Source organism: Rhinopithecus roxellana, chromosome 4, assembly GCF_007565055.1.
Source record: "Rhinopithecus roxellana isolate Shanxi Qingling chromosome 4, ASM756505v1, whole genome shotgun sequence".
Lineage (NCBI taxonomy): Eukaryota > Metazoa > Chordata > Mammalia > Primates > Cercopithecidae > Rhinopithecus > Rhinopithecus roxellana.
In genome coordinates this window covers 97,913,990-97,929,932 of record NC_044552.1, presented here as the reverse complement: position 1 = coordinate 97,929,932, position 15,943 = coordinate 97,913,990, and the positions used below count along the sequence as shown (strand labels likewise).

General features: G+C 46.3%; 2 protein-coding genes across 4 annotated transcripts in view; one reads left to right on the top strand and one right to left on the bottom strand.

The window, feature by feature from the left end:
• Positions 1 to 15,943, top strand: part of ANKRD6 (ankyrin repeat domain 6) — a 215,185-nt gene that overhangs the window by 178,921 nt on the left and 20,321 nt on the right. For all 3 annotated transcript variants that reach the window (XM_030928056.1, XM_030928053.1, XM_030928054.1), the window contains 3 exons: positions 5,324 to 5,422; positions 8,240 to 8,338; positions 14,568 to 14,666. In XM_030928056.1, coding sequence (XP_030783916.1) covers positions 5,324 to 5,422; positions 8,240 to 8,338; positions 14,568 to 14,666 — 297 coding nt within the window. The remainder of the gene's footprint in view (positions 1 to 5,323; positions 5,423 to 8,239; positions 8,339 to 14,567; positions 14,667 to 15,943) is intronic.
• The window catches only part of LYRM2 (LYR motif containing 2), a 38,570-nt gene continuing 26,544 nt past the window's right edge, over positions 3,918 to 15,943 (bottom strand). The window contains exon 4 of the transcript XR_747357.2: positions 3,918 to 5,404. The gene's annotated coding sequence lies outside the window, so the exon portion shown is untranslated. The remainder of the gene's footprint in view (positions 5,405 to 15,943) is intronic.

Below are 15,943 nucleotides of genomic sequence, written 5' to 3'. Positions count from 1 at the left end.
TTCCATGTTTAGGGCTTCCTTCAGGGTCTCTTGTAAGGCAGGCCTGGTGGTGACAAAATCTCTAAGCATTTGCTTATCTGTAAAGGATTTTATTTCTCCTTCACTGATGAAACTTAGTTTGGCTGGATATGAAATTCTGGGTTTAAAATTCTTTTCTTTAAGAATGTTGAATATTGGCCCCACTCTCTTCTGGCTTGTAGAGTTTCTGCCGAGAGATCTGCTGTTAGTCTGATGGGCTTCCCTTTGTGGGTAACCCGACCTTTCTCTCTGGCTGCCCTTAAGATTCTTTCCTTCATTTCAACTTTGGTGAATCTGGCAATTATGTGTCTTGGAGTTGCTCTTCTCGAGGAGTATCTTTGTGGTGTTCTCTGTATTTCCTGAATTTGAATGTTGGCCTGCCCTACTAAGTTGGGGAAGTTCTCCTGGATGATATCCTGAACAGTGTTTTCCAACTTGGTTCCATTTTCCCCCTCACTTTCAGGCACCCCAATCAGACGTAGATTTGGTCTTTTTACATAATCCCATACTTCTTGCAGGCTTTGTTCATTTCTTTTTCTTCTTTTTTCTTTTGGTTTCTCTTCTCACTTCATTTCATTCATTTGATCCTCAATCGCTGATACTCTTTCTTCCAGTTGATCGAGTCGGTTACTGAAGCTTGTGCTTTTGTCACGTATTTCTCGTGTCATGGTTTTCATCTCTGTCATTTCGTTTATGACCTTCTCTGCATTAATTAGTCTAGCTGTCAATTCTTCCACTCTTTTTTCAAGATTTTTAGTTTCTTTGTGCTGGGTACGTAATTCCTCCTTTAGCTCTGAGAAGTTTGATGGACTGAAGCCTTCTTCTCTCATCTCGTCAAAGTCATTCTCTGACCAGCTTTGATCCATTGCTGGCGATGGGCTGCGCTCCTTTGCAGGGAGAGATGCGCTCTTATTTTTTGAATTTCCAGCTTTTCTGCCCTGCTTCTTCCCCATCTTTGTGGTTTTATCTGCCTCTGGTCTTTGATGATGGTGACGTACTGATGGGGTTTTGGTATAGGTGTCCTTCCTGTTTGATAGTTTTCCTTCTAACAGTCAGGACCCTCAGCTGTAGGTCTGTTGAAGATTGCTTGAGGTCCACTCCAGACCCTGTTTGCTTGGGTATCAGCAGCAGAGGTTGCAGAAGATAGAATATTGCTGAACAGCGAGTGTACCTGTCTGATTCTTACTTTGGAAGCTTCCTCTCAGGGGTGTACTCTACCCTGTGAGGTGTGGGGTGTCAGACTGCCCCTAGTGGGGGATGTCTCCCAGTTAGGCTACTCAGGGGTCAGGGACCCACTTGAGCAGGCAGTCTGTCCCTTCTCAGATCTCAACCTCCCTGTTGGGAGATCCACTGCTCTCTTCAAAGCTGTCAGACAGAGTCGTTTGCGTCTGCAAAGGTTTCTGCTGCTTTTGTTATTGTTGTTGTTAACTGTGCCCTGTCCCCAGAGGTGGAGTCTACAGAGACAGGCAGGTTTCCTTGAGCTGCTGTGAGCTCCACCCAGTTCGAGCTTCCCAGTGGCTTTGTTTACCTACTTAAGCCTCAGCAATGGCAGGCGCCCCTCCCCCAGCCTCGCTGCTGCCTTGCGGTTAGATCGCAGACTGCCGTGTTAGCAATGAGGGAGGCTCCGTGGGCGTGGGACCCTCCCGGCCAGGTGTGGGATATATTCTCCTGGTGTGCCCGTTTGCTTAAAGCGTGGTATTGGGGTGGGAGTTACCCGATTTTCCAGGTGTTGTGTGTCTCAGTTCCCCTGGCTAGGAAAAGGGATTCCCTTCCCCCTTGCACTTCCCAGGTGAGGCGATGCCTCGCCCTGCTTCAGTTCTCGCTGGTCGGGGTGCGGCAACTGACCAGCACCGATTGTCCAGCACTCCCTAGTGAGATGACCCCAGTACCTCAGTTGAAAATGCAGAAATCACCGGTCTTCTGTGTCGCTCACGCTGGGAGTTGGAGACTGGAGCTGTTCCTATTTGGCCATCTTGCTCCGCCCCCCCAAGGCAACCATTGTTTACATGTTTCATGTCCCTCACCTCAGAGCCTTTAATTCTCATCTTGGTGACTTGAGAAGGGCGGGTTTTTCAAAGCCTGAGAAGGCCATTGCTCAGTCCTCCAGAACCATTCCAGCTAGTGTCAGCACAGTAGCAGTCTGGCCAAGGATAGCCACTTTGGGTAGGAAGAGTCCGACCGAGCCTGGCCTGACAGCGGTGTTTATCTGACCTGGGCTCTCAGTGAGGTCTCTGTCTGAGAGGACGGCGGGAGGGGGAGCTATGGCCTGGAGACAGGCAGGACAGCCAAAAGGTCTGGTGTCCTTCCAAAAGAGGAAGGGGTGTGCAGGACCTGTGCCAGCAGCTTAGTACAATTTGTGTTCTCTCCGCAACCTCACACAAGTCATTAGATCTCCTTGAGTCTTGCTAGTCTGGTAATTTCCTCGTAAGGTCTGAACTGAAAGTTAGATTGAGTTGCTTGCATTGAGCTAGAGTTTCACAAAGGAAAATTTTCTCAAAGGCAGCAAAAAGAGTAGATTGATGATGAAAGCAAGTGATAAATACTTCGGTGCCATTCTGGCTCCAAAGGTGCCTCAACTCATAATTTAGAGGGTAGCTTGTGAAACATGATAAAAACATTTGACCTAAACCAAGGCTTAGGTTAGTCTGTGCCCTCTCATCCAGTAAAGGCCCTTCGTGAAGTAATTTGTACAGCAAGAGTGGCTAACATGACTCATATGCTCAGGGCTTGTTGCTCACACTTTATGAACAATACAGAGTGGTAAGTTTTGTCCTGGAAAAAGGTTGTTTGTATTGGTCCAAAGAGCACTAGAATGTAGGTAGTTTGTGGTTATATTTAAAAGCCTGTAAGAAGTGGAAATCTAACCAAGTCAGTACTACCCTGAAAGCGTGAGCTGCAATCGCATGGTTCTTGCTAAGAAGCGCACCGTCTTTCTTAGCAGGTCAGTAATCATCAATTGCACCAGAGGCCTATTTTGGGAAACTCCATCACCTTTCTGATAGGGAAATGGGAAGTCTTGGAAATCTTATGGAAATTTTAAAAAGTTGAGACTTGGGGCTAGGCACAGTGGCTCACGCCTATGATCCCAACACTTTGGGAGGCTGAGGTGGGCAGATCACTTGAGGCCAGGAGTTCAAGTCCAGCCTGGCCAACATGGTGAAACCTCATCTCTACTAAAAATACAAAAACAATTAGGCATGGTGGCAAGTGTCTGTAATCCCAGCTACTCTGGAGGCTGAGGCAGAAGAATTGCTTGAACCTGGGAGGCAGAGGTTGCAATGAGCCAAGATGGCGCCACTGCACTCCAGCCTGGGCGACGGTGCGACTCTGTCTCAAAACAAAAACAACAAGTTGAGACTTGGGCAGTATCTCATAAGATTACAAGTTTCCTTGTCTAGAACTATTTGTAATAGGTCTGAGGTAGATAGCACAAATGGCACAGCCTACCTCCTGCAGCCACTGACCCAGCGGCCGCATTCTTCTTTTAACCACAGCAAGGGTTCTCTTTGAATAAAGGGTCTGGGAAGGTGGATGAGAAGAAAACCAGCCTGAGCCTAACTGATAACGGGAATAATAGTTTAGGATGCTGAAGGGTGAGGGTCGGTGGTGGCAGTGCTGAGGACAGTAACCTGTCCTCAGTGTCCTGACCCCCTCACTGCAGAAATTCCTTACCTTCCACAAATGAACAGTGGGAAGAGTGTGTGACAGGGACAGTCCTGTTACTGGGGTATTGTTTCTGCTCAGACTTCTAATAAATATTGGTTTTTCCTGATGCTAAAAGTTATCTGTGTTAAATATAAAAAGCTGGAAAATATTAAAAAGTATAAAAAGAAAAGTTAAAAGAGAAAAATCCTCTCATGGATTTTTAAAGGGAGACTTTTTTAATTTTAAGAAAGCAATTTTGAGTTTTAACTAGGATTTTTTATTGTAATAAAATATACATGGCATTAAATTTACCATCTGAACATATTTACGTATACGGTTCAGTGGCATTAATTACACTCACATTGTTGTGCAACCATCACCACCATCTATCTTTAGAACTTTGTTACAGATTGCATGTTTTTAGTGTGCATTGTCCTTTGTTATAGATCCGGGGAGTTTAATAAGTAAAACCAGTATTTCGTTAAGGTTGTTAATAGGTAGCAGTGCATCCTTCTTTTAAAAAATCTGTTTTATCTTGTGATGACCTCTGTCCTCTCTTGGGCCAAGCACCAGGGACGCCCCAGAATGTTTCCTTTGCCCCTCTGGTGCTCTGCCAGGAAACTTCACAAAACTCTGACCAACCAAATCATAGTATCCAAGAAGGGAACGGAGGGACCCTGGGGATCATCCAGGGTGACGCACCTGAGGTCCAGCAGGGAGACAGGCTTCTAGCAAGCCATGCACAGCCCAGGCCTAATGACCCCTTGTCTCGTGCTCATTGCTTTCCACCAGAGCATTTCCTCACTGCCCACCCATCCTCCCTTTCAAGGCTGGACCACAGGCTCAGCTTGGTTTACCTCAACTTAGCTTCCTGAGGACCTGTCAGAGATAAAGGGTACTCTTAGAGACTTCAGAACTCTCCTGTTACAGTCTTGACCTACTTACCTCTGGGAGTGTTTCATCCTTCACTCAACTGCAATTGGGAAGAGTCAAGTTCCCTTTGGTGCCTAAAGGAGAACAACGGCCGGCAATCCCAGGAATCTGATCACAGAGAAAAGGGCTCAGAGTGCAGCATAAATCAGTGAGGATGTTGTCATGAAATCTCTGAAGAGGCTTCTTAGAAATATGCAGTGATAGCTGCAGTCCCTGGAGTCCTCAGATGAAATAGGGCAAACCCCTGCATTGCTCTTGACTAGTACAAGTCAATGAACAAATGACTCACCTGCCATCAAATCATGAGTGCTGCTAACTGGCAGTGGTCCCCCTGCAAACTGGGAACTTGGCAGGCATTGCTGCTTTAATTGCATAGCACACACCTGCCCTCACACCCACTCTTCACACCTGTGATAGTCACGTCCCCTGGATGGCAGGAGAGAGCCTGACCCTCATTCTGAGGTTGCCTTTGTGGCCGAGGGATATTCTTGCTGTTGGCTTAAGGTCCCCCTCTTAGTTTATGGACCAAACTGCTCTGCCAGCGTGCATTGTCTACTAACAAGACCACAAAGCCCGCCTTGCCTGTGGTAACCAAGCCCTTCTGCGAATAACCACTCTGCTCTGTGTGGGGATGGGAGGGGCCCTTGTGTCCAAGTGTCAAGTGAGTAGTGCAAGCAGGGGGTGCAGGGGAGTTGACTGCTGTTCCTGCCTTTGTGTCATTTTGCAGGGGGACCAGACCGCCTTGCACCGGGCCACAGTGGTCGGGAACACAGAGATCATCACGGCACTCATCCACGAGGGGTGTGCCCTGGACAGACAAGACAAGGTGAGTGGACACAGCTTGCTTACTCCTCAAGGCGAGGGAAGCTAGTGGCTCGAGGGAGCTGGAGGAGCCCACTCTGGAAACTTTTGAGTCCTCAAGATATTATAATTCTTGTCTTACCACTTATGATTTAACATGATTAAATCAGCCCAAAATTCCTTTGAAACAGTATCCCAGCCAATTGTAATTTTTTTTTTTAAGAGAGGGTCTCACTCTGTTGCCCAGACTGGAGTGCAATGGCATGATCATAGCTCACTTCACCTGGAACTTCTGGGCTCAAGCGCTCCTCCCACCTCATCCTCCCAAAGTGCTGGCATGAGCCACTGTGCCCAGCTGCCAATTGTATTTTTTAAAAATCTTTTTCCTTGTTCTATGGCATCAGTGACAACCACATAAATCTTAAATGGTAAAGAAAAAAATCTAGAAATAAGGACCTGTGTAGGCCTGGGTGGCGGTGGGGGCAAGGGATGTGCCCCCAGACTTTCTCTTTACTTTCTTAGATAAGTGAGCAAGTTAATCTCTTTAAACTGTATTGCAGGAAAAAAAAGTAAGCTCAATTGGGCCAAACACAGTGGCTCATGGCTGTAATCCTAGCACTTTGGGAGGCTAAGGTGGGAGGATTGCTTGAGGCCAGGACTTCAAGACCAGCCTAGTCAACATAACCACTGTCTCCACAAATAATTTAAAAATTAAAAAAATATATATTAGCAAGGCGTGGTAGTGCACACCTGTAGTCCCAGCTACTCAGGAATCTCAGATGGGAGGATTGCTGAGCCCAGGAAGTTGAAGCTGCAGTGAGCCATGATCACTTTACTGCATTCCAGCCTGGACGACAGAGTGAGACCTTGTCTCTAAATAAATAATAAATAAATAAACAAGACAGATAGCAAAAATTGGCCAGGCGCAGTGACTCACGCCTGTAATCCCAGCACTTTGGGAGGCCAAGGCAGGCAGATCACCTGAGGTCAGGAGTTCGAGAACAGCCTGGCTAACGTGGTAAAACCCTGTTTCTACTAAAAATACAAAAAATTAGCCAGGCGTGGTGGCACACACCTGTAAACCCAGCTAATTGGGAGGCTGAGGCAGGAGAACCACTTGAATCCTGGAGGCGGAGGTTGCAGTGAGCCAAGATCATGCCATTGCACTCCAGCTTGGGCAACAAGAGGGAAACTTCATCTCAAAAAAAAAAGAAAAAAGCAAAATTGATTCTTTAAGGCATCCTAATGACTTCTTACATATTAACCTAATGTTTTTAAATTTTCAAACAATCTTAAAACACAAAACTTCACAATTAAGTACAATTCAGCCTCTGCTTACTTTTTTTTTTAAAGAGGCCATAAGAGGCCATGCTGGGAAGAACTCTGCTTTACTTTTTAAAAATAACTTTTCATTAAAGTATAATATACATACAGAAAAGTGGACAAATAAGGTGCAGCTTGTTGAATTTCACTAGCAGAACACACCTGTGTGAGCACCCAGCTCAAGAAGCGACTCATTGCCAGCACCCAGAAGCCCCATACCCTGTGCCCCCTGCCCCCTGCATTCCCCCCTTTCCTTTGGCTTCCTCCTTCTACAGTCAGTCCCACTGCCAATCCAGTCAATCCACACATCGCCAATACAGTTCCCAGCAACCACCCCATCCCCTGGCCTTTGAGACCCTAGACTTTCCCTTGTGGATGTCACCTGTGTTAGCCCTTTACTTTTAGCTGTTTCCAGGGGCATGGATGTGGTTGAGTTAAAGCTGAAGCCAGAGCCTGGATGTAATTGGAGAATGCACCTGCGCTGACCCCTGCTGATTGCCCTGCACCTTTCCTCCCTGGAACTCCTGCCTTCCCGCCCCCACCCCACTCAATTCATTGCACTTAATGATACTTGTGTAAAATAGTAAGCTAAGCAAATATGAGCTATGTCCATTAAATGATTTTTATGTAAAAGGCACACATTAGGCCAGGTGCGGTGGCTCACGCCTGTAATCCCAGCACTGTGGGAAACCAAGTGGATCACTTGAGGTCAGGAGTTCAAGACCAGCCTAGCCAACATGGTAAAACCCTGTCTCTACTAAAAATATAAAAATTAGCAAGGCTTAGTGGTGCATGCCTGTAATTCCAGCTACTTGGGAGGCTAAGGCAGGAGAATCGCTTGAACTCCAGAGGCAGAGGTGGCAGTGAGCCGAGATCGCACCACTGCACTCCACTCTAGGTGACAGAACGAGACTGTCTCAAAAAATAAAAGCCACACATTGAGGATACTGGTTTATTTCCAAATCACTGTTTCCTCAGTCCCTGTGCATTATTTGTTTGGGGCCCTGAGGCTTTTGAATTAAGGTGGGTGAGATTAAGTTTCAGTGAAAAAAGGTTGGGCAATCTATCAGGCCCCTGCATCTTACGAAGCTGAGCGTTGCAGGGTTCTCTCTGATGCCAGGAGCAGAGCAGACTCTAAGGGTGGTAGAGGTGGGAAGAAATAGATGGCATGCCATCCCGATGATGCTTTCTGTTAAATGAGAGCTATGGATGGGGCCTGGAGCCTTTCTCAACTGGGATTACTAGAGAGACTTAACCCCTAATGCTTTATGAACAATCATCCATGGTTTGTCGTGGATTCATTTCTGTGCATCTAGAATGGTTCTTATTATGTATCATTTCTGGGATAATGGAGAAACTGACCATTCAAATCATCTTCTGTAGTCTGTGGCTCAGATGAAAAAGTCCAATTGAGAAAGGCCCTCTGGTGTTCTGTAAAAATCCACTGTGATGTATTGATCATAATGAGAAGAATTAGATCTTGGGTAATGTGCCTTTCCCACCTGTGTGTCTTTCTTAGGATGGGAATACAGCCTTGCATGAAGCATCCTGGCATGGTTTCAGCCAGTCAGCCAAGCTGCTCGTTAAAGCAGGAGCCAACGTGCTTGCCAAGAACAAGGTGAGGCCTGGCAGGTGCTAGAATGCCTCATTCACAGGTGAGGATAGCTGTGGGTTTCTCCCCCTGTGAGAGCCTTCTTCCAGTGAGAAGAGTGAGAGCCCAAAGGGGCACGAGGAACCTGAAGGTCCATTGGACCCAGAAGTTTTATTTGCATAAAAGGCTAGAAGCTGATTGATATTCCAGGTCAGGAGCAAGCCCACCAACAGCGCCAAAACCCTGCTCATGTGAGAGTGCCCTGACGGCTGCTGGGAATCTACATGCGATTACTGTCCCATATTTTTTTTTTTTGTATTCAAAAAATACAGCAATGGAGTTGACATTAAAAAATACCATCAAAAGAACTTTAAAATGCTAATACTAAAAATTAGTAAAGTGGGCTCCCCTAGATGCTGCTTGGAAAGTGTGATATGAGCAGCCATCTTTGGGAGACAATTTGCCAAAACAAATCAGGAGCCTTAAAAATGGTCCTTTTTTGGCCGAGCATGGTGGTTCATGCCTATAATCACAGCACTTTGGGTGGATCACCTGAGATCCAGAGTTTGAGACAGCCTGGCCAACATGGTGAAACCCCATCTCTAATAAAAATACAACACTTATCCGGGAATGGTGGCTCATGCCTGTAGTCCCAGCCACTTGGGAGGCTGAGGCAGGAGAATCTCTTGAACCCAGGAGGTGGAGGTTACAGTGAGCCGAGATCGCACCACTGCACTGCAGCCTGGGCACAGAGTGAGAGACTGTCGCAGGGAGGGTGGGGGTGGGGGGAGGTCCTTTATTGGCCAGGTGCAGTGGCTTATACCTGTAATCCCAAACCTTTAGGAGGCTGAGGCAGGCGGATCACTTGCGATCAGGCATTCAAGACCAGCCTGGCCAACGTGGTAAAACCCCGTTTCTATTAAAAATACAAAAAATTAGCTGGGTGTGGTGGTGCATGCCTGTCATCCCAGCTACTCGGGAGGCTGAGACACAAGAATCACTTGAATCCGGTAGGTGGAGGTTGCAGTGAGCTGAGATCGTGTCACTGTACTCCAGTTTGGGTGACAGAGTTAGACTCTGTCTCAAAAAAAAAAAAAAGGTCCTTTTTACTTGATACCTACCCTTCTTGGACTCCATCCTGAAAAGGTAATAACACCCGCTATTGAAATGAAATATGGAAAAGAAAAAGCAGTAAAACCAGTAAAATGTTACCGACAAAGATGTTCATGATAGCAGTAGTTATATTTTTTAAATATGGGGAGGGAGACTTAGAATTACGGTTCATTCATACAGTGGAATATAATTAATATTAAAAATCATAGTTTTGAAGATAATGCTTTCCATTGTTAAAGAACATGACAAAGAGATATAAGATCATATATAGTACATGTCCCAGTGCTTAGTATAAATTTGTGTATTTAAAAATTTAAGCACAGAAGGATATCATCAGAATATTAACAGTGGTTGTCTCTGGGAATTGAGGCTAAGATTGATTTTTATTTTTGTACCTTTCCCAAATTTTCCAAAATGAACCTATTATTTCTTTTATAATTGGGAGAAGAGACTTTTTCTTTTTCTTTTTTTTTTGAGGCAAAATATCGCTCTGTCACCCAGGCTGGAGTACAATGGCGCAGTCTCAGCTTATTGCAACCTCCGCTTCCTGAGTTCAAGCGATTCTCCTGCCTCAGCCTCTTGAGTAGCTGGGATTATAGGCATGCGTCACCACACCCAGATAATTTTTGTATTCTTAGTAGAGACAGGGTTTCACCACGTTGGCCAGGCTGGTCTCGAACTCCTGACCTCGTGATCAGCTTGCCTCGGCCTCCCAAAGTGCTGGGATTACAGGCATGAGCCACCGCGCCCATGCCAAGAGATATATTTTATTTCAAAAATAAGCATTGTCAGTACTCTGGAGATATTTGCAGTTGAGGTAAGATGGGTCATAAAAGGCGCTCTAGGGAAAAGGAGCCAGGAGGGGCTCCAGAGGTGGCCTGGGAGAGGCTTATAGACAGTTTCGGGCAGGAGCTTTATGGGAAGGTCACTGAGCAGAGGAAGAGCTCTGGATGGCCAGGTTGGGTCTGTAGCAGGGGTTTAAAAGGGCCTGAGAATTTCCCAGAATACACTGCCACATCACAGGGTGGCCCCTTCAGCTAATAGTGGTGGGATAATGAATCAGGTGAGCTAGGATGGGGTTCTGGGTGGCAGTAGCCTGGGGACCATGGGCAGCAGTAAGTACCCTCCCTAATATACACACATACACACTATATATATGTGTGTGTGTGTATATATATATATATGCACACACATTATACACACACACACACACACACACACACAATTTCATGGTCAAGTCAAATCTGAAACCATAGTATCTCTACCTTTTGACATACACACATCTACATACAAGATCTTCAACAGCAATGCCAGGCAAATCAACCTATAGAAATATACCCCGTCAATGAAGTGACTTCTCCAGACCTTGCATGCTGCAGGAAATAGAAATGATAGCCTGAAACTCCTTTGTGCATGTAATCTCTGTGGGAGCAAGAGAACCCACCTCAGTGGCTTTGCCCTCCGGTGAAATCTCCTGGCTCTCACTACCTTTCCATTGGTTTATTAGAGAGCATAGTTAAGCAAGCCATGCCTTCCTCATTTTCATCCGTCTCCCCTCTCCAGTCCCTCATCACATCTTAGGACATCTTCAAGTCTCACGCCTGTTCCTCTTTCCATGCTCATTCTTAAGCATTCCCTGGATTATTTCAGAAGCCTCAAGCAGATTGGCAGGTTCAAGTCTAGTCCCTCCTTTCATCCTGCTCTTCCTCTGCTCAGTGACCTTCCCATAAAGCTTCTGCCCGAAACTGTCTATAAGCCTCTCCCAGCCCACCTCTGGAGCTCCTCCTGGCTCCTCTCCCCTAGAGCGCCTCCTGTGCCCTCAGAGTGGGACTCATTGGCCTGCTTATCATTCCTGCCTGTAGACCTCCAACCTGGCCCCAGGCCCCCTCCCTCCCCGAAGACCCGCCAGGCTGCTTCTGTAGCTCTCCCTTGGCACCGCATGCAGCTTTGCGCTGTTGTTTCCTGGTTCATGTTTTTCATGGTTCCTTCATGGATTAAGAGCTTGAGGGAGAGCAGCAAGCTACGTACAGTAATATCGCTGGTAGTGCCTTGCTCACTGCTCAGGAGGCGGGTGGCTGCCCATTTCTTCAAAATGCACATGGTTTGGAACAGGAGTTGATAGTGTGTAATCACTTTTTTTCTTTTTTTTTTTTTTTTTGAGACAAGAGTTTCACTTTTGTCACCCAGGCTGGAGGCTGGAGTGCAATGGCTCGATCTTGGCTCACTGCAACCTCTGCCTCCCGGGTTCAAGCAATTCTCCTGCCTCAACCTCCCGAGTAGCTGGGATTACAGGCACCTGCCGTCATGCTCAGCTAATTTTTGTATTTTTAGTAGAGACAGGTTTTCCCCACGTTGGCCAGACTGGTTTTGAAATCCTGACCTCAGGTGATCCACTCACCCCGGCCTCCCAAAGTGCTAGGATTACAGGAGTGAGCCACCGATCCCAGCCTGTAATCATGTTTTTTGTTTTTTTTGTTTTGTTTTTGTGTTTTTTTTTTTTTTTTTTTTTTTTTTTTTTTTTGAGACAGTCTCGCTCTGTTGCCAGGCTGGAGTGCGATCTCAGCTCACTGCAGCCTCTGCCTCCCGGGTTCAAGCTATTCCCCTGCCTCAGCCTCCCAAGTAGCTGAGACTGCAGGCACGCACCACCATGCCCAGCTAATTTTTGTATTTTTGATAGAGACGAGGTTTCACCATCTTGGCCAGGATGGTCTTGATCTCTTGAACTCGTGATCCACACACCTTGGCCTTCCAAGGTGATGGATTACAGGCGTGAACCACTGCACCTGACCCGCAAATTCTTTCTGTGTAGATAAAATGGCTTCAGAAGGACAGGTCAGGAAACTCATGTGTCCCAGAGGGAGGGACATTTTGTACCAGCTGTAGCTTGTAGAAAGATCCTTCTTATTCAGCAAATACAGCAACTCCTGTCTGAGAAATCAGTACCCACTACTCAGGGTGGGGAAAAACACCTACTACATAGGTATCTACCCTAGGTCACATTTTCTAATGTCAGGTTTTGACATATAGGTATGAAGTCATGCTGTTCTATGAGTTTTGACAAATGTACACAGTTGTATCACCACCACCATAACATATAGAATGCTTCCATTGCCCCAGAAAGTTCCTTTGCGCCCTCTGGTGGCAGGCCCCAGTCACCCTCTCCCAGCCCCGGGCAACCACAGATCTGTTTTGCTTTTTCACAAAGGTCATATATAAATGGAACCATACAGTATGCGGCCTTCTGTGTTTGGCTTCTTAAACTCAGCGTCATGTTTTTGAGATTCCTCCGTGTCATTACATGGAGGAATGATTCACGCCTCTTTATTGCTGAGGAGTATTCCATTGTGTGGATCTACCACAATTTGTTTATCCAAACCTATGGTTTTTAATTTTCTTGATGCAAATATTTTTCCACATCATTGATATTTCCTTATTGGCAATGTCAGCTTTGGTATGATCTATTTCTAGAGGCCTCAGATTTCTTTCATTTCACTCATTTATTCAGCACGTATTTAATGGTTGCCATGAAGCCCATAACTTGCAGACAACTTGAGAGTAGGGTTTTTAAAACCTGGGCAGACCCCTTGTTGCTGAGAACTAAGCTAGCAGTGGTTCTCCACCTGGCTGCATGTTAGACCCTCCTGGGGAACTGTAAACAAACAAAAAAGAAAAAAAACTCAAAACCCTGAAGACCAGTCCTGGGGTGACAGACTGTCCCAGTTTGCCCTGGGCTAAGGGGTTTCCCAGAATGTGGGACTTTCAGTACTAAAATGGGGATGCTGGACACCCACCCCCAAGGCCACTTATATCAGAGCCTCTAGAATGGTTGTGGCTGTGCACAGGGCTGGTTTGAAAGCTTCCCCAGGTGATTCTATTGTGCAGTCAAGGTTGAGAACCAGCAAGCCTGCTAGAACCTCAGGCCTGTAATCCTCCCTGTGCCTGGAGGTAAAAGTGAGACAAAAGGTCCACCCAGGCTGGTTGGAGCTAAGGTAAAGAGAAGGGGGATAAGTAAACTGGCTGCATCCAGTATTCCTCTTTTTGTTTGTTTGTTTGTTTTTTAACTCATTTCTCTTTTTAAAAGATCGGGAATCTAATATCCTGGAGTATCGGCAGCCAGTACTGTGAGATGCAGAGGGGAGTGAACTAGGTGAGGGAGAAGCAATGAGCAGGCAGTGTAATGCTCTGAGCCCACGTGCCTGCAAGCCTGACCCAGCACTTAAGCTCAGCAGAACCAACGCAGAACTTCTGTGTTTAACCTCCTGAGTGCTTGCAAGCTCTTGGATGACACAATGTCACCTGTCACACAGCCTTGTTTTCTTGTTACTTTTCTAGGGGTTATCAGCAGCCTCAGGTGCCTTACTCCCATGGGCTCAAAAGTTCTGTTCATGTCCTACAATTTTTTCCTGCAGTTTTGCTATGGACCTTATTCTGACCCTTGGTTGTCATTGTGATGTGGTGTGTTGAGGCTCTCAAAAACAAGAGGGACCCAAAAAGCAAGAGGGTCTCAATCTGTGTCCTAAGTGATAGATGCAACTGTACTACCTGAAAGGCGGGGCCTGCTGTCCATAGTTAAAATTTTGATGTTTCAAGAAAAATACAAGAATGGGTGACTTGAGAAGGGCTTACAAGTTAAATCTCAGTTGCATTGGCCTGCCCTTCCAGGAAGTGGCTAGTTTTACCTTTCTTAGCCCACCATTGGCAGGGATTGTAACCACAGCTATTTCTCGTGTGGGGCAGGAAGTCATCTGACAGGAATTGAGTGCTGTGCATGTTTCCAGCATTGCATGTTAAGAAAACGCCTTCCTAGACATTCTGAGTTAATCCCCATAGTTTTAGGATGTGGGTCATGCTCCATTTCCCAGGTAAGAGATTTGAGCATTTGAAGAGACTGGCTTTTAACTAGTAAGTGGCAGAGCCAGGACTTGGAACCAAGGTTTTATGACAAATAGGACTCTTCTGCCCATTTGGACTCCAAATTAAATGTTCTTACCTCTGAAGCATCCCCACCGAAACCATCGGGCAAGAGGCAGAGAATGTGAGTGTTGCCTTTTCCCCCAAATAAGTACTGCCCCTCTGCAAAGCGTGCAGGTCTGTGCGGAAGCATGTTGCTAATATGTCCTCCTTCTCTCTGCCTCTCTCCAAGGCGGGGAACACGGCTCTGCACCTGGCCTGCCAGAACAGCCACTCCCAGAGCACGCGCATCCTCCTGCTGGCCGGGTCCCGCGCGGACCTCAAAAATAATGTGGGTGAACAAAACCAGATTCTCACGCTTTTTCTTGTGTCACTTCAGAAAATAACTTCATGAGCATACTTGAACCTTAACATCTAGAAATTAAAATGTAAAAAGTATTTGGGGACTATCTCTAAAGTGTTCTTTTTTTGGCAATTTTCTAAGGGGTCATTCAGGCACATGAGAGGAGGAATCAAAAGACTTAGAAATACTGCTTTTCTCCCATCCTTTTCCCTTCATGCCTCATCTTTGGTTTATCATTTCTTACAGCACGTGTCTGGCCAATTACAGACTAGGAAACCAGTTAATGTTTTAAGAATGTCTCTACCCACATAGAGTGTTGTACTATTATCAGCAAAGATGAGCTGGTGCCATTTACAGGGGAGGTCCTCTGATGCCCCATGGCCAGCATCTACAGTGAGCAGGTCCTGTTGATTACCGAGGCGTCCTTGGGATGAGCTGACTGGAAGGGTCACATGGGTATCGCTTCTTCACAAAGAAACTGTGTTTCCTTTATAAATCCCCTGCCTTAGCCACATTGGCTAAATAAATAAATAAATAAATAAATAAATAAATAAATAAATAAATCTGAGGCTCCTTTCTAAAGTGTCCTCAGCTGAGGGTCTCCCTGTTGGGGGTAGACTCATCTAATGCTCTGAACCTCAGCTTTGAGCTTGGTTCCGTCTTAATGCAGGGGAGAAAAGTATGCCGAGTGGCCAGCATTCTCCAGGCAGAGCTAGAATGGAAACGGCAAGAGAACACTGCAGGCAGCTTTTTGTCTCCAGTTCTTTATTGTCTTTCTGGAAACAGGGTTCTGCCTGTTGTGCTTACTGAGCATCCTGCCCCTGAGTTTTTCTTCATACCCTTTTTTTGCTCCCAGCGATTGCTTCCTTATCAGCTCCCCCACTACATAGCTCCATATAGGATATTGGGGTCCAACTGAAGTGGGATACTCCTTGAACTTCAGGGGGCACATGTGATCTTAAGATTTGACAACCCCCCTGCTGCCCTGTCCTTTCATCCGTGAGGGATCTGTGCTGGGAGGGGCTGTTGGTCTTAAGTCAGTGTGCTACCGACCTTTTGGACTAGGGAGTAGGGTCCCTGGATCCTCCTCAAGCACTGGGTAAGCAAAGCCTCCCTTAGCTCTTGTGAAGGTCTCATGGGGAGCAGATGTCTAGTTTCATAAACATGAAAGCAGTGATTCCGTGACCACGTGGTTGTTCTGCACAGGCAGAACGGGGGCAGGGCTGCCTGTAGCAGCAAAGGACGGTGAGCCTTGGGATGGAGTG